General features: G+C 36.9%; 1 protein-coding gene across 3 annotated transcripts; it reads right to left on the bottom strand.

Annotated features, from left to right (window-relative positions):
- Positions 1-1,085: 1,085 nt before the first annotated feature.
- On the bottom strand, positions 1,086-24,878 carry LOC123756754 (uro-adherence factor A). Of its 3 annotated transcripts, none has more exons than XM_045740055.2 (13): positions 24,612-24,878; positions 22,829-23,034; positions 21,402-21,553; positions 17,731-20,515; positions 16,967-16,997; positions 15,904-15,990; positions 13,891-14,083; positions 12,945-13,130; positions 10,821-10,960; positions 9,257-9,390; positions 5,148-5,291; positions 3,054-3,205; positions 1,086-1,861 (listed from the first exon to the last, which is right to left on the bottom strand). In XM_045740055.2, exons 2-13 carry the CDS (start codon positions 23,021-23,023, stop codon positions 1,657-1,659), a joined length of 4,404 nt encoding a protein of 1,467 aa, XP_045596011.2. In that variant the 5' UTR covers positions 23,024-23,034; positions 24,612-24,878; the 3' UTR covers positions 1,086-1,656. The 3 variants fall into 3 exon arrangements, with proteins under 3 accessions (XP_045596011.2, XP_045596010.2, XP_045596012.2); XM_045740054.2 differs by having other exon boundaries at positions 24,543-24,684; XM_045740056.2 differs by having other exon boundaries at positions 17,917-20,515; positions 24,543-24,684.
- Between the last annotated feature and the right edge of the window lie 1,956 nt (positions 24,879-26,834).

The raw sequence follows: 26,834 nt of genomic DNA, 5'->3' as shown, positions 1-26,834 counted from the left end.
CTGGACATTTTTGTAGACCCAAACTAGCATCTCACCAGTGCAGATCAGGGCAGCTAAGCAGTCAGCTGCCTCCTTAGAGGGAACCTCAATTAATGTGTGCCAGTTCAGGAGGGATTAAAAGTAACACACATCCACAGAGTCAACAAGGTGCTGTTTGGTTGGATAAGGTATTCATAATAGACATTAAAATATCTCGGCCATGTAATGGGGCTACACATATTGTATATAGCAGTGGTTAAGGGAAAATGCATGTGATTGAGAGGATGGCACCATGTTTCCTCATTAAGAAGGGCAGTAAAATGTAAAATTGTAACAACTAAAGGAGAAATCACTCTAGGTGATGGGACTTGCAAGTCATCTCTACCAAGGAAGTGGCAGGAAAATGGAGAGGCTCAGTAATGTGAGTCAAAGATGAAGCTGGGTCTGGGACCACCGGAGCCCGATCTTACACCAGTCTACATGCATTATTTTTATCAAAATTTGGGCCCCAAAACCCAGGAATATCACCTATCAGGGTAGCACGGGAGGAAGGATGCTGGCTAATGCAGGAAAAAACATTGTCCTAAGCAGTGCTCCTGCTTTTTAATGGTTGTCCTACCACATCAATTTTCAACACCGTTGCAAAGCCCCTTTTCTCCCTCTCACCCCAGCTCAGACACAAAGACCCCTTCTTCGGGGGTAACCCATCCATAGTAGTAGTCTCATTATCCGAACTGGCACCTCCACATGGTTTCTTCGCACATGTAGTACCTGGAGATTGACAGAAGAGGGGGCATAGGCAACCCCCCCACCTCCTACTCAGCTTATGATAGCCAAATACACCACCACAAGGTGAAGCCCCATTGAAAGGGTGGTTACCAGTAATATTCTGTGTATCACTTGCCTATCTGCACCAGTAGTTAAAGACTTAGCCAAACTGCTTTAATCAACTAAATTGTGTGTGGCATTTAGGTTCACATAACTAAAACGTTAATTCTGGCTTGCAGTGAAAACTTAAATTATACAGAAAGGGCAAGTGATGGCTGAAACACACACATACAGCATAACAAAAAAAAAATTCTGGGTGATTAGAGGAAAAATACAGGGAAAGGAAAATGGTTTATTACTCAATGCAACAACAGGAAAGCCTGGCTTTATGCCCAATAAATCCTCTTGAATCTGGGCACAGAAAAACCAACAGCCCACAGAATGAAGGCTACTCTTCTTAGTACAGTACATCAATCTATGTACAATATATATATACAGTACTGTACATGTTTCCCATTTGGATTTAGAAAACTTTTTTATATAAAATGTATAAAAGTAAATTCTACAAGAACATAATATACATAAAAATATTGGGTGATTAGAGAAAATACAAGAAAAGGGAAGAAAAATGGTTTATGTATAATAGAACAATATTGTAGCTCATTATCTGCAACATAATAGTTTCCTCTTACCAGCTTCTGGCAAAAGTTCTTCACTAAATGATGCATTAACACTCTTAATACAATACTGTAATTCTGAGTTGATACAACCCTTAATGTATTATTCTCTTTCAAGATGTGCTCTGGTAGTTATATTACAAAATACCTGCACATTAATAAATGCAGATTTCAAAAACCTAACAAAAATTTGTACTATAAAATAAAGGATAATTTACAGATATGAAAATTATCACATATATTGCTCCCTCTTTAATACAAAATCCATAGCACTGTCATAATTAAGCATTTGTTGTTTGAATTTGATGAGTTGTTCATAATTACTCTTGTGTACCTTGGACTTTACATTTTTAAAATAACAGTCAGACGTCATCTTTTCCAGGATATAGTGAAGCCATAATACGTTAGTGTACGGTGTAAAGGCCTCCCACTCATTCCTGCAAAGCAAAAAATAAAAATACTAGTTAAAAATTTAATTCCTAATTGACAACTATTATTTAACACACACACACACATCTGTTAGTCTCTTCTCATGGATTTAAAAAGATAATTTAACTCAATACATTAACAAAATTATTTTATCTTATAAATTTAGCTGCCATTGAGACTTGAAACGTATTTAAGAATGGCAATATGACATGTGTATTTATACACAAAGCAGGAGACAGGTTACAATCTACACAGAAAATACATTTTAAGTACACTACTGTTTTCTGTAATAAGTCAATATTTACAGACGAGTCACAGTGTGGCTGAAGATATAAAAACTAAACCACACGTCAGAAGATGAGGAGACAACGGCGTTTCGATCCTTCTGGACCATTATCAAGTCGATTTTTGTGTGCCGATTAAAGTCTACTGTATAACGGTACAGGAAAGTGAAAGTTCTGCCAAGGACGTTTCAACGACGTAACGTTGTTTCCTCATCTTCTGGCGTGTAGTCTTCATCTCAACATTTATGTATAATTTCCCCAATAGGCAAACTTGGGCAGCCTTGATCCTATAACCCACAAATCTACTAGTAAGAAGACTTACCGACATATTATATACGTGACTATAAGTGTGGTGGTGCTTGTTTATCCATACTACTATATACATTGTATTGTGTATACTATTTGAATGGACAAGTGACCTTTATAACACACTTGTATTCTGGCCCCTCACCTGACAAAGCCACAAATGTTCCAGGTCTCTTGGGGCTCTGAACAAAAATTTCAATCTTCATAATCCTTGTACATTTTCTAAACAATATTTTGTGTTCTATCTATGAATTTGAGAAGTGTAAACATGATTGGTCTACATAGCTATATAAAGAAAAACAACTTTCATACTTCTCCATCGGGTAATTTGCACAGCAAATTACAAATACGCACTATTAGTCATCTTTCAGTTGGCTGAGGTGATCTCTGGTTGGTCCCCTCCAATAAGCTCTACTCACATTGTGGTCATTTATTTCAAGTTTTGCCATGAGTGAAATTAAAATGGTCAAGTGATTTTTTGAAAATTACGAGGTTGAGTGACACTGTCACTCAACCTTGTCACAAAATATGAAAAATTACATCTAACACTAAAAGCCAACCTACTCATGGAAGTGAAAAATAGAGAAATAACAGTATATAAAAAACTTACTTATTGGCTTTCATCATTTGCCTGTAGATTTCAAACTGGTAATCACCCTCGCCAGCAAACAGCGACGGGTCCTCGGCCAAATTGTTGAATACAACACAATGTGGCAATTTCATCCTTGACAAAGTAAAATCTATCACTGTTGCTTTTACTCCCTGTAAATAATAAGTAATAAATAATAAGTAATAAATAATAAGTAAATAATAATAATTTTCTGTTATACTTGTTTAAATACAGCTAATAATAGAAGAATTATACCAATCTTGCAAAACAGATTATTAACCATTTGTGGCATGTGCCCCATGGCATGTCACACTAGAAATAACAACCCAGCAATATGTGCTCTCAGGCAATTTCACTTGTGATGGTCTGCTAATCATAGTCAGCTGATGTTGACCAGATCACACACTATAAGGTGAAGGGACGACGACGTTTTGGTCCGTCCTGAACCATTCTCAAGTCAATTGTGAGAATGGCTTGTGGCAAGCACAAGCGACTTGAGAATGGCCCTGGACGGACCAAAACGTCGTCGTCCCTTCACCTTCTAGTGTGTGGTCTGGTCAACATACTTCAGCCACATTATTGTGACTCGTCGCCTGCATAGTCAGCTGATGCCTTTACATCTGTAGTCAAGAGAGATTTAAGTGATATAAGAACCTGATGGAAAACAGTTTAAATCTGTTAAGAAATAAAGGCGACTCCCTAGCCAAAGCAGGCAGAGCAACAGTTGAGATCAACTGAGGCCCAACCTTGAGCAGGAGACTAAGAAGCAAAGCAAAAGCTCTCAATCTTTCAAGGAAGAAGTTACAGTGCACTGCAGTTGGAATATATGAATCAATAGCAGAAAGAACACACACATGACCTACTTAAGTCCCCCTACCTCAGGAGAGAAAGGCATGGAGAGCAACAGCAAAACTTCAAGCCAAGCACACTTACAGGTTAGACCCAGAGAAGCCAGGATCCTAATTCCAAAAGAACAGGAACCTGGACATTGAACTACTAGGCTGCCTTCCTAGTCAGAACGAGGCCACCAAGTCCAATTTAGAAAATACGTGTCTTTCCTACTCCTACCACATGAAAGACACAGAACGCCTATATCTACTCAAAAACCAGTCAGCTCCCATTACCCAAAAGAAAATGCAGTTAGAGAACTAACACAAGCAAAAGTGGATTTATTCTAGACAAGCGAGTCTTGTCCTTTATAAGTAACAAGAAAAAAGCCCACCAATACTGAGCACCAGGAAGGTGACAGATGAAACTGAAAAAGCAGTGGAATACTGTCATCCACCACAGGAGCAGAAAAATAGCATCAGAGTCTGCACATGGCAAACTGGCCACTCTTGAGGGTAGAAAACTAATTTTGAAGAACACAACAGATGTAAAACTAAGACAAATTATAGGCAGGAAAACAAGAACCATTCAAATAAGCTGTGCCAAATCAATGATGGTGCTCTTAGACACTAGAACTGCCCAGAGTGGAAATTGTTGCACATTAATGGCACCATTCAAAGCTTCAGAAAGTGCTGACATGGAGAATGTGCAGAAAACTTTCAATGAAACATCAAGTTATTAGACGTGAATACTGAACCTGGATGAGCTTTCGTTGTTCTACTTCCCAAGCCCGACATGGAGTCAGGGTTGACTTGTGATAAAATGTGAGAAATCATAATTTATACCCAACAAATATTCGAGGGATCAATTCTAAAAAATCTATACTTTAATAATATTTTGCAAGACCAGGAGGTATGGCAAAATGTGTTCAATAGTTCTAATGAAAAGGAAACAGCAAGTACAAGAAAATTCTGTAAACATTTGCAGCTAAAAGCACTTCAAGACTATACAGGTGTTCAACAACAGATTCTGGTCTCTTGATCAGAAGCCCTTGGTCAAGAGACTGGGCTGTGGGGACACTGATTTTCTACACCACCTCAAAATAAGCTAGACTCAGTAAACAAGTGAAATGAGTTTGAACAAGAAGTGGTTGAAGATACCACCTTTCAGAGCTTCTAGAGGAAGTACAGTACTGTACTGTATAACAAAGTACAGTATTGGAATGTTTTGGAGATAATGTAGTAAGCTAGACTTTAGATAACTTACATTAGTCTGAAGAGTGTAGCATTCCCCATTCAGCTTGAAATTAATTGAGGTCTCTTTAGTTTGAGCAACTAAAACGTTGCCCCAGTGAAGATCTCGGTGCTCAAATTCCAATTCTTGTTCAGCTACAGCCAAGCTATATGCAATCTAAAAAGACAAAAACACAGTATTGCATTACTTTCAAAGCAAGAGTTAAAAGTGGTTTCATATATACTGTAAAAGGAATGCAATGAAATCACAATGGTACGATATATCAATGAAAATCATTTTGAGGCAATGGAGTGACAAATACCCTTGCGATCTGGTCATTCCCAGACGCCTACCTTAACCAACTCAGCCACAGTCGTACAAAGGAAATATTGTATTACTGTACATGTACTATAGTATATAGTAAATATTATAGTAATAAATGATCCTTCTATTACTACCCATTACGTATTGCGGACACATGACAGTGCATTCACTCATCCCCATTTTTATAAATTATTAGCGCTAACAATTGCATTTGCATCGCGCATACCTGGGCACAGATAAAAGCCTACTTTTAAATAAAAAAAATCTTAATGTGGTCGGGGCCAAGAATTGCCAGTTAACTGGATATTTTTAATATGAGGTATCAACCTGTGAAAAAATAAAACAAAATTAATAATAGTACTCACCCTGTTTATGATATACTCTCAACAAGTTGGTGGAGTGGCTATGAGTTGGAAGAGGTGCTGCTTGGCGGCTAAATATGTCCGACAAGATGCTGCAGTATCATTTGATAAACCCGAGGCAGATAGTTCATTTGCCGAGCCTGACGCAACTGCTTCAATGCCAAACCTCTTCCAACAATCCTTATACAAGGCTTGTAACATGCCCTCTTGTTTAATTTTCAGAGTGAATAAAAGTACATTTAACATGCTTGCCCTTACATGCACATGAAACACACTCCTCTTCATACAAGTTAATTTCTCAAAGTAGCTCTTTAGCTCAAACATGGAATCCATAAACTATTGAATTTGCACAAGTACTGTATCTTCCTCAGCCTCAGTTGACTGTCACCACATCTTGTGGAAGAAGCCGTCAATGTTGCTATTCAAGGAAAGGTGCCAAGTCAATCATCCAGTATACAACATTCATTTCTGGCAACCACACAATATGAAGATATTTGGGTTTTTTCAAGAGTCCTGGTAGTACAGACTGGTTCGTTCTTGACGCACAATCGAGAATTCCGGGTACAAATCCCAAGCGGGACAGAAATGCTTGGGCACATTTCCTTTCACCTAATGCACCAGTTCACCAGCAGAAAGTAAGTGCTCAGGAATGAGTCAGCTTGTTGTGAGGTTGCATCCTGGGTGGGGTCAGTAATCAAACCTCGATAAAAGCCTAACGTGTATGAATATATTCTGGCTTCCTGTCCCGGACACAATTATTATATTTATTATAAAAAAAAAAATTAATAGTTGTATCACTTATTTGTTGCCAAGTCTTCAAAATCACCATCTACCGCAATGGCAAACTGAGGAAACATGCAAGATTTTGGCCATGCATTCTTCACGGATGAACTTTTGACAATTCCCCAAACTCTTATCTATGACCCATATGGCTGATTTGATAGATGAACTTCTATACAACTTTTCACATTACCACCATCTTCACAAAGGCCATGTTTCTTGTGTTTCAAGCTATTAATTATGAATCAAAGACATTTTTAAAGTTAATAGCTGTTATACCAATTGTTAATTAATGAACTTTAAAATGCATTTGTGAGTTACCTACAAATAAGACAGTGCACCTTATAAACACACAATGGATTGGTCCCCATTGTTCCCTTGTTACAACTAGTTTGAATGGTGTAGCAATGTCGTAGTTTCATCATGTGATTGGCGGGTGTTGTCTTGTTGAAGCCTAATCTTTCAAGTGAGTTTGCATCTTGAGCAAACTCACATCAAACCACCCCTGGTGAAAGATATCTCTACTCCTTCATGCATATTTCTCAGTCTTGTATCACCTGGCCCATTTCAATACCCTTTGTATTTGACACTTATTTAATATTAGCCATGTGAATTTATACCCACTCACAGCATTAATGCAGCTAATTTTTCTCTACTCTGTTTGTGGCCAGAAGAAGCAAGAGGCTTTAACAAAATTAGCTTGGCTTTACCTAATAAAATTTCCTGGCAACAAGCTTTGTGCAATACAGCAACATATAACTCACAGTACATTCACACACACTAAATCCTCACATACATGGACATGTCAAATTGAGCTAGCAAATTTATTTATGCCTGCTAATGCTTTGTTCCCTTGGATGACATCTTTAATGACAATTCTTAGTTTACAAAACAGCCAAACATAATACTGCTTGAAAATTGCAAAATTTGTAGAGAAATAAGGGAAACACAAATTACACTAGCCAAAATATGGTAAAAGCAAAAACAAAAAATAGATTCCACAAGAAAGCTTCATAGTGAAATAAATCAAAATTAATGTTCCCTGTACATAGCTGTTAAACCATACAATATATATCCATGCCTGACAAGACAATTCAAGAGTGTTAAACGTCATAACCAAAACATAATTTATCACGTGGAAAACTACAACTGCCACATTGTATACTCGTCAGTTGGACTGGGTAACCAGACTTGAATGAGTAAGCAATCTAGTCACAACAGAAAAGAAATGTGCACTAGACTATTACCCACCCAACCCCGACACCCTCTTTCTCCCTTGGCAAAATAAACGTAGCAGTTGATTCACTGTTGCAATTGAAAATAATACAATCAAGTGATATAAAAGACCAACAGTATTAAATACAAGTACTTCCTTAAGTTTGTAATCTTTATTGTGTTACAACTTCCACATATCTTCTTGTCCAAATAAAAAATCTAAAGCACAACAATTTCCTGGAACCAACCAAAGTAATTTCTAAAATTCTATATAAAAATGAGCCTTATCAACCCTTGTCAAGTCAAGTAGAATTCTGGTATTGTTTAAGAGTGCAAGTATGGAATCAACTTTTTTTTAAGTGAACTTGAACAAATCCACAAGGACAGGGGGGGGGGGGGGAATTTGCGAATGGGGGAATTGTGTGAAACCCCAATTGGGCTTCAGAGAAGCTTCGGGATTCTAGTGAGTGCAGTAGCACTAGGTTGCAATTCTTTTACCATGTCGTGGCACAGTTGACTAAGGCGCATCCCGTGCGTAGGTTCGAACCCTCATCACGGCCCTTGTGGAATTATTCATTTGATATATCACATTATTGTGATTTGTGTGTGTAAAGTGAATATGATTTCATCACATATGAAAATGAATTCATAAACTGTATGAAGAATAAGACAAGGGATGCATAACTGCTTTTACATCTTCTGTTGGTAATTAACCTTAATAAATAACTATGAATAATAATTCAATGATTCATATACATCTTAAAAAGAACAGAATTGTTTGGAATAAATGCAATAAAAAAAAAAAGCATAATTTAAGAAGCATGTGATATTAGGTGAATAGAAAAAGAATTTTTTAAATGAACTTGCCCAGCAGATGTGGAGTACGATTGTCTATGTGTGGAAAATTTGAGGAAAGCGCATTGAAATGGTTAGCGATTGTTATACAAAAGGATAATAGAAGACCAGTGAAGAGAATGTTTGAGAAAATTTTAAGGTTGGAGTGGAAATGTTGGACTGTAGAAGGATTCAAGTGTGAAGAAGCTGGGAGTCATTGTTCATGGGACAGGGTAAGGAACAAACATAGGTGGATGCAGTTTGTAAAGGAGTGTATTTGTCATACACCCCTACTGTATATGACAATTTACGAAATACACTAGATCTCGTCTCACGATGCTGCCGTTGACAACTACTGTACTAGTGTGTGTGCTTTTTTATCCGTTATGCATGATATAATGAAAGGGCGACATTTTGGTTTTAATACATATAACCTTCATGCATTATGCTTTTCACAAATATAGAGGACAGTATACATGCTACAGAAATTCAAACATTCCATTCCGTGTCCTAAGCAACATATTTTAAACCAAAATTAAATTATTAAACAAATCAAATAAGCAAAATACATGTATAGTAAAAATATATGTGAAATACAAATCTACAATAGACTGCACAAAAGATTACCTGGAGAAAGATTGCCAAAGCATCTCGGGCATTGTTGAAAACAAAACTTTCCAAGTCGCCACCACCGTGTCCAAACTCCAGCACGATGTATAACTGATCCTCAAGAAATATATCGGGACGATCATTATCAGACTCTGGGGACAAATAATGTCAATGTACTTGCATGAACGCACTTCATTACATAATGAAATTACAGCCTATGGTGAAACTCATTTAAAATTTGAAATCCTGATTAATACAATATTGTACATGGTAAAGTTGCCCACACTGAGCCATCTGTGTCTTATAAAACCTACAGCACCTTCAACATTGGATAAAACAAAGACATCCAGACACATTGCCCTTCTTAAACAAAAAATGATGCAGCAAAATTCATGCGCCATGGAAACCTAAGCAGTAGTGATCAGCCACCAAAAATTAGTGGATAACAGTTTCTCCAAATTAATTGAAAACATCACAGCATGCTGCCACACAATGCCAGTTTGGATTTCAGAACCAATCTTAATGCTCTGTGGTTTCAATGATACAAACCAACAAGCATTTGCTTTGCCAGTGTTGGTCAGGGACATTAGTTTGATTCCATTGTACAGCCTCAATATATATTTTTACCATCTCTAAGTATCATACCTACAACCAGGAATTTTTTTTAATTTTATAGATCAACTGACCATTAATGAGGCAACAGAGCATTGTACCTCAGTGCTGGAACTTGCATAACACAGGAAGCAATATAGAGACTGTAAAAAACAGGCACATGTAGGTTCCTTGTTTGCAGCCCAGAATTAATATATTCAATGTCAATACACACAAAATTACAATAGCGTGATGCATCAAATGAACAAATCCACAAGGGCCGTGATGAGGGTTCGAACCTACGTCCGAGAAGATTCCAGATGTAACTTAATTGATTGTGCTGAGAATGTCGTAGCTTGCTGCGCTACCAGCAAAAACCAGCATACCAGCCAAAATACCAGCAACAATGGCCTTCAACCCTCCCATTGGTTTGTAAAAACTGGGTTCCCCCCAAGCATACAAGACCACACCCTGAAGGAGCTAGCAAGGAAGGTACTAAAGTGATCCAAGCTACCCCCCCCCCCCTGCAAGGAATAAATTGAGGAATAAAGCCAAAATGATGTCGAATCCAGGGAAATGTATGCACTTAAACTGTAATGTACACGCCCACAAACATGATTGCGCTGCCTAAGTAGTCATGCAGGAAGGGGGCTCAGGCAGAAGGCAAGTCCACCCGACAGTGGTCACACACAAATGGTTGAAATTTATCCACATTAAACACAACCCAACAAAAATGCTCAAGGCAGAATCAGGCTCAATACCAGCAGGAAATACCATGGGCCCCAACAAGGAGAGATGTACAGGAAAAAACTTGAAGTATGGGAGGTAGAGCAATAAATGCAAATATCAATCATAATGAGGCAGCCTAGATGAGTACTAATAAGGATAGCTATGGATTAAATGAATAAATACTTAAGGCGCTTTTACACCTTCAAGCAAAAGCAACCACATAATTATGCCTATACAGTTTAATCTAGAATTTAATATTTACCTTTCTTCTCATGAAATTCATCCCAGAGACAAAGCAAGTCCTGATGATAACTGCCCTGGACACACCAGCACTTTAAGACATGAACGAAGTTCTCACACCAGTTCTTTTCATTGTCGGCTTCCCGTAGGTTGCTTAATTCTCTATGGGGTATAATACATTGTGTCATTAAAGCGAGTTAGGAAAACGTTTAAAAAATAAGTGCAATAAGAAGCATTTCAAGGCAAGTAAATCTTTGGAGAGTCCAAGCTTCAAACAGAATGGGGTTGTTAAAGTGGTCATGCACAGTCAGACAATGAATGCTGCCGTTCAATCCTGACAGGTCAGGAATATGGAGATCAATTAGAGTTAATCAGTAATAGAAGGCACTGTAGCAGGAAGTTGTGAAGAAACAATTATGTATAAGAAAGAAAAAAGATAACAAGAAAAGCCCTGAACAAATATATAATCCTTGAAGACTATGTGGGTGAGAAAATGCCAGTGTTGAATGTAGTGAAACTCCTATTTGGTTGGGCCTCGGCTCCCTGACATTAGCAGCACCAAAGCACATTCTATTACCCATCACGGCTGTACATGTTATGTACTGTATTAATTTACAATACAATAAAAAAAGTATCTTTTTTTTAAATAAAATTAAAATATAATAGCAGTTCAATTAAAAAAATCTTTTTGGGTTTATACTTTATAAATTATAACTATAATTTATAAAAATTTAAATTACTACCTGAAACGAAAAATAAATTATTAAATGTTAAATAATCATTTTATGAATTTGAAATCAGGATAAATATTTATTTTATTCTATCAATTCTCACTACTGAAAATGCCCGATTTTTTTGCAAATTTGGACTAATTGTCACATACTTATATAATAGGGATTTTTTTTTTTTTAGTAAAAGACACAGATTAATAGTGTAAAAGTGAATATACAAAATGTAATTTAATGTTGTTGAAGTTTCTATGAGTCTCTTGAGGATATGTGCACAAGCTATGCAACAGTAGCTTGCAATAACCAATGATGGGAAAATAAGCATTCAAATTGTGTGTGTTAATTTCAGAAAGGAAAATCACTACACTACCAGTAAGCAAAGAGTTAAGAAGCATTACACAAACTGGTAAAGGCAAGTTTGGATTTGAATACTTTGCAATAAAAATATTAAGCCTATTAAAAACAATGTCTGCACTAGGTAAAATAAAAATCATTGTGTAAAATTTTAGTTAGTTTAACAAGTTATAATAGGTTGATTGCCTTTTAAATGATGGGTCATGTCAATAACCATTTTTCATTATACAAATTTGTGAATTGGATTCTGCTTATAAATTCAATGTGTCATTTCTCTGGCAATTATTACAAATAAAATTACATTAATTATTTTACATACAAATGTATTATTGGAGTTTAGAAGCATGTGGTACCATCATGCACAAAAGTATTTAGTAAAAATAATTAAGCTTAAGAATAATTATTGTAATTATCTTCACACCCATATTTATTAATATTTTCCCTTAAATTTTACAAGAAAAATGTTTAAAATAAGGGCTATCTTCCTAAATTTAAGAAGTCTATATCAATATCAGAATTCAATCAATTTGAAATTTTGTTTATCCAATTAAATGATACTTTTATTAAATATTTTTCCAGATATTCCACAATTTTAACTTACTTTGATAGAAGCTAAATTTGTTATTTTAATTGTGCACTTTAAGGGTAAATAATATGAACTGGTCACCAAATGCAGGTCATCCTATCGAGTGACAGTATTCAAATCAGAAAGCAAATAGTAAATGTATATTTAATTATTAATGCCAAGTGGTCGCACAAAGCACTATCATTAAGCTTAGTTTGTCCTAGGTATGTAAAAAATATAATTTATCAGCCAACTAAGTCTAACCTAGGATACTGGGTAACCTATGCAATACTGTGCCTGTATTTAATTGCAAACAATATCTAATTCTCTGAAGACTGTTCTTAAAATTAAGGATTACGTATATTGTTTTAGCACGCATTTGCAAGAAAAAACAGCCGATAACAAAAATGGCTAAAATCATTGTCAGTAATACTGGTAGTTATGTTAAAACATTATTTTTAATCATTAAACACCAACTTCCAAAAGTTGCTTTACTCACAATGAAATAACAATCTCAGACAGAATTTCATGAAATTTCTTCTGTGGTTCTCCATTTACATCTATGTTCCCTTCTATGGGCATAATCTTCATAACTGTTGCTCCTTCCAAGGAAGTGGGATTGGGTTGCGTCATAAACACTTCACCATACACGCCTTCCCCAATTTTCTTGCAGCAAGCTAGACGGCTGTGGAATTAAAAATTAATTTCCGTTAAACACAATTTTTCTTTTATCAATAATATTGTGGTCATTATAAAGTCTATGTACATTAATGTAGCTGTGCAACAGATTTGTGTAATGCTACCTTTGTTAATAAATTTACTGCATATTATACTTTATAGGGCAATGTTGCTAGGTCTCAACCCATTATCATCAACTCATTACCTGTGGAAAATATTTCATCGACTACAATGAAATGCCTCCAATTTGAGTAGTACTTCAGTAGCTTCCACAGACACTGATCCTAACCACACTGATAAAAAGCTACGCATGAGCGACTTGTAACCCAAGACGGACTAGAAACATTACAAATTGTCTTGTCCCCTTATTAATTAATGAGGCAGGAGGCTCAAAGAGGAGAATAGGTTCAAATCCCATCTAAGCAATGGGAAATAAAATCATTGGACATTAAATTAGTGATGCATACCCCAGGAAAAAATCATGAGGCTTATTTGGACAGATGCCCATGCCCACAGGGTAAACAAATTATAAATAAATACAGTACTGCACTGCCATTTTACTATTATAGTCTTCAGCAAGCTGAATAATGCATTACCAACAATTGTGCTTGTTAATTCAGAATTATATATGTGAATAACAAAGAATGAACCAGGGATACTCATTTTTTAATATCTGACTTTCTTTATAGATGTGTATGCATGAATATTGCTAAATCAATAACAAAAATGTTATCAGATAATATCAACCATTCAATTCACAGACTCACCTAGCTGTAAAGCAATCAGTGAGGGGTAGAGGCTCCTCTTGATCACACAGCACCAACACATGATCTCGAGGATTTATAGATATCAAATTAGCCTCAGTACTATCATTCTCAGTGATTAAAGAAATCTGAAGCTTTGTTTTTGATCGATTGTGAATTTCCCTTGGGTTAGCGCCCATCTGGTTTATTCTGTGACCTTAAAAATAATAAAACAATAAGTTAAAAATATTTGTAATGAAAAATCTATATGCTAACCCTATATACCTGCTGTATATCCAAGACGAGTCTTACTTATACTGTGAGAACCTTCAGCACGAGAGGTTTGCCCAGGTTAATAGCATGAATGTAATCATATCAGTTTTGTATTTCCCCATTGTGTGGGGAAATATGTTATTGATTCCATGAATACTATTCTTTAGCATTAAATAGAAGACATAGCTAGTATAAAATAAAAATCCCCAAAAAATAAAAACTTACAATAACAATACCCCATGAAAACTTCCCAAAAAGTCATTTCATATATTAAAATTATTCTTAATGGAAAAACTGTCATCTTATATTGGTTACCATGTACGCAGTCTCGAAGCAATTTGTTTACTCACCTATATGTTCTTAAAGGTTAAGCTTCAGCTCTATGGTCCCACTTTTCCTACCTCCTATTAAAACCATTCATAAAGTTTTACTCAACCACCTCCCCAATTAACTCATTTTAAATGCTCACTATTAAGACACACACAGAGGAAATGCTTCAACCCTATGATTCATCCAAGTTTCTAGCTATTACGCATATCCTCTGGTGCTACCGGAGTTCATACCAAACATTTTGGTTCTGCCAGCTTTATAAAAAGAGATATTAAAAACTTTATAATGTAGCCTCTTTTTCCCAGCATGGGTAAGTTACTTCTAGACTCTTTTAGTAGCTCTGTTCTATTGGTTCAGGGATCAGTCTTATAGCAATCCTTTGGACATTCAAAAGTTTGGCTAATTTTTTTTTTCAAGTGGGAATTCCACACGGAATACATATTGTAAGACTGGTATGGCACAGGTAGTGCCTATGTTAGGCCAGCCTTCCTTTGTTGCTGCTGCTCCTCCCTAAACAATCATAAACACTTCACCAGACTAACATCCATATTTTCAACGCTCTCCACAAACAGGTGATCGACTTTTGCACTCAACATTTAAAATACTAATCTCTCTATTCTCCCAATAATGTACGTGCTTCTCAGATTGTCCATATCTGTAGTTTCAAGTCTTGAATTTTGACATTAATACAATACCATCGTCTCACATTCAAACAAATATCATTAGCACTTTCTTTTCTAAAGAGCTTCCCATTTTCTAGATACCATAGTGACTTATCTATTTCCTGAAAGTCAATTATCCCTTAAATCGAGTACAAAATCTTTCACAGCATTCAGGCAACATGCTAGAAAATACAAAATTAACATGTCTTATATTGCAAATACTGGACTTTGTCCGATGAGTAATGTAACCCTTAGTCGACAACTTGCATCATGCTGTACGACATTTTGTGTCGCCTAAAAAAATACCATGTGCAGTCAACAGGTCCCTTTCAACAACCCTAGATAAATTAACCTTTGCAATGTGCAAAGTTTGCATCAGGTATTATCTGTATGTGCACAGGAAAACAGCATTGAAAACAAGGCATTTGTTTTCCTAAATTGTTAAAAACAATTCCCTGAGCATAAGAAAATTGCCCAAAAAAATCTTGTCACTTTTCAAGATGGTAGATGTTTACTTGACCTTTAAAATAACAAAGGCAACAGTTAACGATGGCAATGATGTTCAAAAGTTGCAAAGAACAGTACCTAAATCATCTTAGGATATTATACATACCATGGCTCAAACGTTGTAAGAAGGAATGTACATTTCAAGAGTTAAGACCATCAGCATGTTCCACTTCTTCTGGTGCTATACAGTACAAGCGTCGATAGTAAAGTGAAATAAAAAATGTTTGTCTACTAATGTCTAATAACATTTCAATACAGTACTCACTTATCTCTGATGGGTTGGATGACATACGCAGGACTGAGGATCTTCTTAGTCTATTCGACATGCAGTGCACCGTTTGTCGTCGGATATCTGAATAAAATAATTTGTATTATTTGTTAATTTGCTGTATGGGGCCATCAAAATTATATCACCTCTCTTAAATGAAATGACAATATTATGCTTAAATATGTAAAACTATTAATTCCATTCACATCAATAAGTATCAAAGATTAACAATGTTCATATTTCATGAAGAATCATGCATCTCACTTTAGTTATCAATAAACAAATACAATACAATTAATGAGTAACAAATCAGTTTGAGAAAATGAATGATAAAACTTGTGAAGCAAGAGTAATAAGAGAAAACTGAATGACAATGGAGGCCAAAAAAAGACAGGCAGATCTGGTGTGTTATGATGAGGGAAACAAGTGTGAACAGCACATGATAACCGAGACCAAAGCTAGATATCTTGAGGTTATCTTGAGATGATTTCGGGGCTTTTTAGTGTCCCCGCGGCCCGGTCCTCGACCAGGCCTCCACCCCCAGGAAGCAGCCCGTGACAGCTGACTAACACCCAGGTACCTATTTTACTGCTAGGTAACAGGGGCATAGGGTGAAAGAAACTCTGCCCATTGTTTCTCGCTGGCGCCTGGGATCGAACCCAGGCCCACAGGATCACAAGTCCCGCGTGCTGTCCGCTCGGCCAACCGGCTCCTTATGGCCATTGTTTATGGAGAGAAAGAATGCGTTATGTTTTACCCTATACAGCATTTGACAATTTGCCACAGGCCTTCTACGCTAGTCTTATGAAGTTGCACGGTGTTGCTGTAAAAGATTTGCAGGAGTGTCAAAATACTGGCACACACTGATGCCATAAAATGAATAAGTTAATGAATGGGTGTCATTATTAAATATTTTTAACTGTTTACCTATGCAGTACTGCTCCCCTATTTCTCCATGTCAATGTTTCCTCAACACGCACACTTTGCCACAACTAACGCTGCTACAGTCATTAATACTCTAGCCAATTTCAATTAATGAACAACAGACTTAATAACTCACCGTCACTCTGCCCAACTGCATTATGTGAAGCCTGAAAAAAGGGATAATTAAATTAAACATTTTTGCGCTGACAAAGAGAAAAACTTCTCATTTAAACATAACTTGCATACTGGAATCACCAAAGTTAAGAAATGTGGACAAAGTTATACCGATTTAAAGTATTCCAGGGTTGAGTGAGAATTATACTTTGGCACAGTTGTATCATTTTATATGCTATTGTTCTAAATTCTGCTTTCATCTACTGTCTTTGACTGCATTTCCAAGCAAGCTACCTAGCTAGTGCACTTCATTAGTCGCTGCATACACCATGATTTTTTTGTTGTCACAATAACCATTAGCCTCCATTTATTCCTAAAATCAATAGCAAATACCCTTTCATTCTATACAGTGAAACTAAATTCTTAAAACATTCTTAACAATTTTTTTCAACATTTTATCACTGTGCTTATTAATTTGATCCTTAACTTCTACCAACCTCTTTTCTAGAGATGACTGACTATCCTCACAGGCACCTCTACTTACTTCCCAAACACTATACCATTTTACTCTCAACGTGTGTTCTACTTCCAACATAGACCTTATACATATACATTATCTTCATAAATATATTAACTACAGCCCTCAAATTCTATAAACAAAAATCAGCAAAAATTCTTAAGAAAAAGGCACTTCAAATCTTATATACAAAACATCCATGTATAAATGGGTGTATGTATACATTAGCACAGTATAAAGAATGTATACACAAGCATATCTTAACTAACCTCTGGAACAACTATGCTAGAAAAGGGTCTTCGCCATCCTTTTCCCGGCTTCATAGGTATTGTGCAGATGGGCAACAATACATAGTCCTCAAGTTCATTGGTAGAACTCAAAAATGGAGGCAAATGCATGAAATCTCTGGACTCTGCCTTTGCCTTACCAGAATTTCTAGTAGATTCTCTACTAACCTCGAAACCTTGAGATGCTGCCCGTTTGCATCCCAGAAGTGCGATACCCTCTTTTATTTCAGTTAGATTTTCAGGCCTCTCCAGGTCTTCCTTGACTGAAGAAGCTTCTTGACATTCAGATGACATTAATGCACAAGATTCTGGCAACAGAAGGTCACTGGTAATACTGACATCCCCATCTTTTGTTAAAGCTTCATTACCACTGAACAAAACATTTTCTGTATCCACTTTGGTTGAATTACATTCCTCATAGGAGTTTGAAGAACATTCCTCATAGGAGTTTGAACTACAGGAATCTTTACTATACCTTCCCTTACGATATACAAATTGGTCTGCCATACTTTTTCTTCGTTTTTTGAAGTTGTCAATAAGAGAGCTCTTCAATAAACTACCATATGATGAAGTGCTGATTCTAGAGCAATTAAATCCTACCTTTCTACTGTTTGCAGACAATTTGCTTATGTTAAATACTCTCTCTACTTTCTTTCCTTTGTTTACATTTCTACGTGTAGTAACATACCCCTTACAAGACATTCTTTGTGACACTGTCAATTGTGGAAGATACTGTGAATCTTCCTCACCAGTTGTAACATTAACAGAGATGGTACTTTCTCTTTTTGACAAATGCCGAGAAACTCGCTTTCTAGTCAAAATAATGGAAAGCTCAGCTGCAGATAAATTAGCATTTGCACTACATTCCAATCCTGGTTTCACTGTGAGAAATGATGAATGCTCATTGTCAGACAATCTTAATGAGCAATTACTAGATTTCGCATTTTGTGCGGAATTATTCAAACGTCTGTATATTCTCTTTGAAATTCTTCTTTTAGGTAATGCAGGTGATGGTACTACAAATAGTTGCTTCTCTCTACCAAGTGTAGCTCTAGATCTTCGTCTTAGAATTATGGACTGGTCATCATCAGTCGATCCTCGAATCTGGCATACCGATTCCAAAGTTTTTTTCTTGGAATGACTATACGATATCGGAGAAAATTCAAAGTTCGACTTTAGTGCAACTGCTGAAGATTTCCTTGTTTTTCCTGGCAGGATATAGTTTAGGTTAATTGTATCCCTCTCTCTCTTTGTTACAAGGATTACAGAGTTTTCTGCTGCAGAGAAATCTGTACGTGAATTTAATCTTTTGACAAGCCTTTTATTCTCACGTTTTCTTTTCTTTAATGTAACTAGTTTAACAGACTCTTCTATATTAATCTCTCTCATTTTCTCAACTGCAATTGCTTTTGACAGGTCTGCAACATGAACTTCTTGGCAGACTTTGACAGAGGATGATTCTGTTTTCAAGCCCCTCAAATTAAATGCAGGAATTAACACACTCTTGAATGGCTCCCTTGATATTTGATTGGAACTATTGTAACAACTTCCTTGTGGCTTATTATTTTGTGTCTCACAACTAATGTTATCACTAACTCCACATGTATTAGACGATTTGCAAGTTTCATATTTGCTCACTGAAGAGGAACTGTGATCACTGTCATTTTCTGCAAGAACCAATGGGCTGTCAAATACTGAAGATTCCAAAGTAAAGTTTCCGCTCTCCTTGGGTACTGGCGAGAGTATATTTTCATCTGAAGATGTGGGAAAGCTCAAAACTGTTTTATGCCTACTAGAATCTGCAGGAGTACTTGTGCACATATCACTTTTAACACTAGATTTTCCAGAATGTTGTGACCCATGGGACTTCTCAGATATTCTGCACGTTTGTTTCTGGTACAATGAATGCTGACAACCTATTGTTAAACTGTCGCTATGGTTTGAAAAACTCTGTGAAGAGGGGTTTCTTAATTTATTTTCTATAGATGACACATTTACAGAATCAAGATATTTTTTAACTACTGCCTCCGAAAGTCGTGTTACGTAAATCTTGGGTACCTTTCTCTCAAAGATTTCACAAGAATTTAATTTCTTTGTTTCATTAACTATACTAAAATCAGGCATAATGTTTTCTTTCACTGCATCTTTATATCTTAAAGAGGGAGAAGTAACTATAGCCATTACATCTTTCTTTTTCTTATGCCTTCCTTTTTTAGCATGAAGATTTTGTCTGCCTTGCATTTCACTGGTGACCTGCTTTTTATTATGCCTGCGCTCCCTGCAGACTGGTTGCCCTGCTGCCTTCTCATCATCAGTAATAGCCAACAATTCATCCTCTGATGAAAACAGCTGGAAAGATTCTGTTAACTTTGTGTCTGTTGAGGGCAATGGTAACTTTTTCGGGGTAAGTTGATTAGTATTATCACCACTTTGCACATGTTCATCATTAGCTACATCAGAGTAATCATACGAGGAGAAAAGTGACGGAGATTTTATCAATTTTTTCTTTGCACAGGAGACAGCACATTCTTTTTCGAAGGAGAGATGATCACTATCTAGCTGAAGAGCTGCACTGCCAAAATTTACATCAGTTTCAGTGTCTTTAACTTCTTTAACTTCACGTAAAGATTGCAATTTTGTACCCCGTGGCTTCTTTGGGTTCCGAGCAGGGACATTTGCATGAAGGGATTTATACAAGATACCACTAAAATCAAGGGAACTTCCTGATGTTGATGGGCTGTTGATGACCCGAGATGTTTGAGGAACTCTGAAAATAATAAATTCAGAGTTGTAAAATAAACAGCTAAAAATTAAAAAAAAAAAAAAAATTCTTTACGTGTATCAAACGCGTACGTGATGCTCAAGTCACATTCATTATATCTTAGTTTACCTTGATTATACATCATTATATCCACATTCATAAAAGGCACATTTTGTGAGAAAACATTTTTTGGTTTGACACCCCCACCAGAAAATTTCTTCAACCTAAGAACCCAGGATACAGCTCAATAATTCAGAGGCATTGCTGCAGACTTAACAGTTACTCATTAGGTTAACTAATCTATAACAACATATCATAAAATATGAAGTTCCAGGAAATCTGGATAGACTGAACTAATATTAAGAAAGTTGACAAACCTTGGTTATTAAACTACAGTACATGGATTTGCTCCACCACTTATTTATTGTTTTCCATTGAAACTTAGTGCTGAAGTTTTATAGCCAAAATGGTATCTTATCATTGTGGCTAGACATCCAGTGAACCAGGTTGCATTGACCAGACCACACACTGAAAGGTGAAGGGACGACGACGTTTCGGTCCGTCCTGGACCATTCTCAAGTCGAATCGACTTGAGAATGGTCCAGGACAGACTGAAACGTCGTCCTCCCTTCACCTTCTAGTGTGTGGTCTGGTCAATATACTTTAGCCACATTATTGTGACTCATCGCCTGCAACCAGGTTGCATTTAAGCAAGACTCCAATACAGTACACCGCTTTGACACCATTAATTAAAAATGAGTACAAAATAAATTAACTGAAATAGCATAGTGGAGAAATTACTGTTACATAAAACTAATATTTATAACGGTAGATGTATTAATTAGGAAATGGAACAAATGTATGCAGAGTTAAAATGACAATGTACACGTACCTCTCATCCCCAACAAGCTTGTCAAATGTATCATTCGCAGAAATGCGACTCACACTCAAAGTAGAATTACCCAAGAAACTGTTGAATGCAGGAGGCTTTCTACGGCGGTTAGAGCCGATCTTCAGCCGAGTATCTCCAGAGATATCCACAGACTGAAACAGTTAAAAGGAAAGTTCTCAATCAAATTAAATGTTACTCTACAGTATTGTACACTATAATACATGCACATTGATTATTAACAAGCACACAAGTTTAATGAATCCCCATATACAAAACTTTCAAATGGCAATAGTTCAGGAACAGCCTCCATGATAAACAAATGCAGTACTGTACACCTAAATGTAGATCACACATTCAAATGTTTAAGAGGGCATAATAAAGCACTCATAGATGAGAAACATTAACAGACTGCATTGTAACAACCCCAGCACTGAGTATGAAAGTGATATCACTAAGAACTCTAAATGACCCCGACCAAGATTCGAACCCATGACGTCCAGGACCACCCCCAAACGTACACAGTACCAACCGTGACCTCCACACCATTCATCGAATCCGGCTTGGGTTAGTTAGAGTTCTTGGTGATCTATGGCTTGCACGTTCCTGCAGCTTTTGTCACATGAAAGCGATATTTATAAAGTAACAAGTCTTGATAAAGAAAATACTGTATTTTTTAACAATGAGAATGTTCAGGGAAAACCACTATCTTCTTGACTTCACCAAGGTGTTTACAAACAGGAAGTGCCCCTCTACACTAGCCTGGGTGGAAAAGCTCTTAAGCAATATAGACTGTTTATGGTACCTGTCAAGGTCAAGTATAAAATGATATCAAATGGTCTGTAGGAAGGGGGTGTCAAGGCATCTACCTACTGTCTGAATGACTCATACTGTACGTGAAAGTGGACACATGTAGTCGGCACTTATCGAATTCTCTGGCAGCTTCAGCACAATAAAGATAAAATATTTATTGCCAATTATATCAATGGTTGCATTCAGATGTATATATATATAATTCTGTTGTGGAGACAATAGCAGGCTGATATTAGTTAACTGAATTAACTATTAGAAAATAATCAAAACCTTTATTTGTTCAATGTGAAAAACTCATTTTAATGCCACTACTCAAGAACGTAGGTCATTGTGATTTTTTTTTAATATAACCCAACGTAGGCCGAAGGAAATTATGGATCCAAAATCAAATGGGCAGCCAAAAGCTAAATATAAAAAAAATGAAGGTAATAAATAATTTTGGGAGCTTGCAACATGTGTGAAATGCAAATCTATTTTGACCACTTGAAATTTTGGCCTTACTGGGAGACAACCAGCAATCCAAGAATAAGACTAATACATTACTGTATAATCTTATGCATAATCATTCATTACTTCTTTAAGAGATTATGTTACAGAACATGTTAATTTTTCCTTACCTTCACTCCTTTAATAAGGGTATCAATAAAGTCTTCTGAAGAGTCAAGTCTGGCATTTTCATTTTTGTTAAGAAAAAGGTCATCAAATCTCGGAATAACTTTACGTTGCTTGTAACGGGCACGTTTCTCTTCCTCTGTCTCTGAGACTACCGGGGCCTTCGAATATGTCCCCTTGCATAAACGACGACGACCCATGCTGAATCATACTGATAAAAAAATAACATTTGCTGTACACTAGTCAGTTCGTCTGTACACTAGTGCACTTCTAAAATAAATGCACAAATTAAATAACATTTAAAATACTGTACTACAAAATAAAAACTAGTATATAAATTTGTTCAATGCCTTCGTGAAAATTTACATTATTAATCAATTACTATACTGTATTCATTAGAACTAAATCACTAAGAAACTTGGGTACACAACAGTGTGCTGCTACCCTATTCTATGATGGGGTATTATGGAGTACAGGTAAAGAGCTAGCAAGGTTCACCTAATATGCCATATTACAGGATAGTTTGCTAGACATGTGATGTGAATCTACTAGCCTGCATTAGCAAACTTTTGGGTACAATATAAAAATATTTTCTAATATCCATGAGTAAGTACCCCAGGGCACAGTCCTTGCGCCGCTGCTATTTCTCATTCTTATCTCAGAAATAGACAAAAATACTAGTCACAGCTTCGTGTCATCCATTGCAGATGATACAAAAATCAGCATGAAAATTTCCTTTGGAGAAGACACTGAAAAACTGCAGGCAGATATTAATAGTCTTCAATTGGGCAACTGAAAATAACATTATGTTTAACGATGACAAGCTCCAGGTACTTAGGTATGGTGGAAACGAGGAACTTAAATGAAACACGGGGTACAGGACACAATCAGACCTACTCAGAAGAAAAGCAACATGTAAAAAATCTGGGAATTATGACGTCTGATTACCCGACATTTAGTGAAAATAACCGAGCAAATACAGTATAGCAAAGGCCAGGAAAATGAAAGGATGAATTATGAGAATGTTCAAATCCAGAAACTCAACAGCAATGCTAACACTATTTAAATCACTGGTGCTGTCCTGTCTCGAGTATTGCTCAGTACTCGCTTCCCCTTTCAGAGCAGGAGAGATCTGAATTAGAGGGAATACAAAGAACATATATGGCCCGCCTAGAATCGACAAAATGGCTAAATTATTGGGACCTCAAAGCTCTTAAAATGTATTCTTTGGAAAGATGAGAAAGGTATCAAATAATATATACATGGAAGATACTTGCAGGCCAGGTCCCAAATTTGCACAGTATACTGGAGCAAAAGATAAGGAGGGAAATGAGGAATAGAACTAGTAAAGAGTAGAGGTGCCATAGGAACAAGCAGAGGTTCACAGCTGTTCAACACCCACACTGCAAGCATTAGAAATATTGCTAGAACAAAGGTGGATGTATTCAAGAGGCACTTAAATTCAAGACGTTCTTGCAAATGAATTTGGGTAGATATAAATAGGAGCTGCCTCGTATGGGCCTATAGGCCTTCTGTAGTTACCGTCATTCTTATGTACCTATAGTGTAGGTTAATACACCCTTGGCCACATAACCCTACGGCCGCGTTAGGGTGAAGCAACCCACACCCTCCTACCTCTCTAGTCACAAGTGAAAACCAAAGTAAACACGGTTGATATTTGATATAAAGATGAAAGAGAGGAGAGGACGATGGACATACCTGCAGGAGTCGAGCAGTTGCACACACAAACACACACAACTAGCACAGGGTCCCTAAGAACACACTAACCACCATCATTCCCTTCGAACACATTGTTGTCAACTGCACCCAACGCTCTTCGTCCCGATCCTCGCCTTGAAGACTCGGACCTGTGAATGTGTATATTGCGTGCGTGGGTGTATGTGTGTGTGTTGCGTGTATGTATGTGTGTGTGTGCTTGAGGGTTGGATACTGCGACCTGGGTGATGATAACAGTGTAGCAGTTGTCATCCAATATTAAGAGAATGGCGCTCCAACAATTGCGTTCGGACGAAGTCTCCGCTTGTCCCTCTCATTGGTGGAAGTTTTGAACCTTCGCTCCCTACTGGTCGGCTCTCCATAATTTCTTTTAATAAATGAATCAATCAATTAATAATAATAATAATTGCCTTACTCCCGGGTAATTTTTTAACTTATTTGTATACAATTAAATAATATATAGAAGAATGAAAGAATATACTATATATAGAAAATTAAAGAATATTAGTATATTTTGGTAGCAGTCTTTCTTGTAAACATATGTTGTTAAATATGACCGAAAAAGTAAGATTAATAATTCTAACACGAATTTTCTCAGTATTTCTTTTGCTTCTTTTTACTGTCGATTGTAATTGAAAAATCAATTCTCCAAAATTCATTTTTATTTCTAGTCTGACGCGACGCTTGAACGCGTTTCGTAATAACTTATTGTATTTTCAAAGACTTTTGTTTACACACATACAACTGTAACCTGAAAACACAAAACAGAGTTTTACTTATGCTAACACTAAACAGCTTGTCTTATATACTCGCATTTGGGTGAGGTGATATGTTGCAACAGTTTTGGATGAGGTGAACAAACTTTTGACCAACACAAGACAGAACACGGAACAATGGGTATTAATTGGATAAATGAGAGGGAAGAATGGAAGTAACTGCAAAGGGCCTATTGGCCCATACTTCCTCTTGATGCTTCTATATTGGTACGGAGTCTTGAAGTGGGTAAAACAGTAAAAAGAAACATAAGAAATATTGAGAAAATTCGTGTTAGAATTATTAATCTTACTTTTTCGGTCATATTTAACAACATAAAATTAAAGAATATATAGAAATCCTTGATTACCCTCATAACCGCGACCATTTCCCCATCCTAATTCCCTTCTTTTCCGTTTGCTCTTCTCTCCCTTCCCTCCCTCGGAGGCGCCTTGATAAGGCGGACTGGAATATGTATTTTTTTTTTACTCTCCGTGCTGCTCTTCCCTGCCCTTCTGTTGTCTCTCAGGAGGGAAAAGGCTCCCTCCTTTTCCATGACACCTTAGTAGACACTGTCCCTCGCAGCATGGGGGAAGTGTGCATCGTATGGTGGCGATCAGTGTGTGCTTGGGCTACGTTGCATTTCACACTCACTTAATGAAACACCGTCCATTACATTACGGGCTATTCATGCCCGTGCCACCTTTAGGGTGGCTTAATCTTCATCAATCAAACAATGTCCAGCTCACTTTTATCCAAACTACATTGTCCCACTTACAGTCGTGTACCTCCTTGTTGAATGCCCTGCCAGGGTTTTCAAGATGATCGTATGTCATGCTTTCCTAATGTTCCGAGAAAGTAGTTTGTCCCTCGATAGTACCCTTGGCGAATCTGATACTGTTGATATTGTTCGCCTTATGTCCTTCTGTTCTCGTATTGTCATCATGAGTGATATTTAGCTCATGAACAAATCCACAAGGGCTGTGATGAGGTGTATTGAAGGGCGAAGAGGTAGAACAGCTTGTTGACAGAGTCCGAGTGCATTGGGGAATCGTGTAAAACCCTGGTTTGTGTCTCAGAGAGGCTGCAGGATCAGTGTGAAGTCAGTACAACTCCCGGTTGCAATTCGTTTGACCATGTTGTGGTGCAGTCGACTAAGGCAGCGTCTGGGATCATCCCGGGTAGAAGTTCGAACCCTCATCACGGCCCTTATGGATTTGTTCATTTGATATATCACGCTATTGTGATTTGTGTGTATTGATATTTAGCTCTTTCTTTGAGTAATATCTAGTGATTCACAGTGCTATATATTCTTCCCATTTTTGGTACCTTTTGATAATTACTTACTTCCCATCAGTTTGGTTTTCAACACACGAGGGAGTTTTCTTATTTAAACTTGAGCAGCGAGCGTGGTGCTTACTCCGCTAGTACTACCTTCATCAGTACATCCAGCCCTCCCCAACACAGCCTTCAACAACAGTGCCTGCATAAACACAACCATGTTTCTAAATCCTCCATATA

This window comes from Procambarus clarkii, chromosome 26, assembly GCF_040958095.1.
Source record: "Procambarus clarkii isolate CNS0578487 chromosome 26, FALCON_Pclarkii_2.0, whole genome shotgun sequence".
NCBI lineage: Eukaryota > Metazoa > Arthropoda > Malacostraca > Decapoda > Cambaridae > Procambarus > Procambarus clarkii.
Note: the sequence above shows the minus strand (reverse complement) of the source record. Positions and strands in the feature narration are given on the sequence as shown.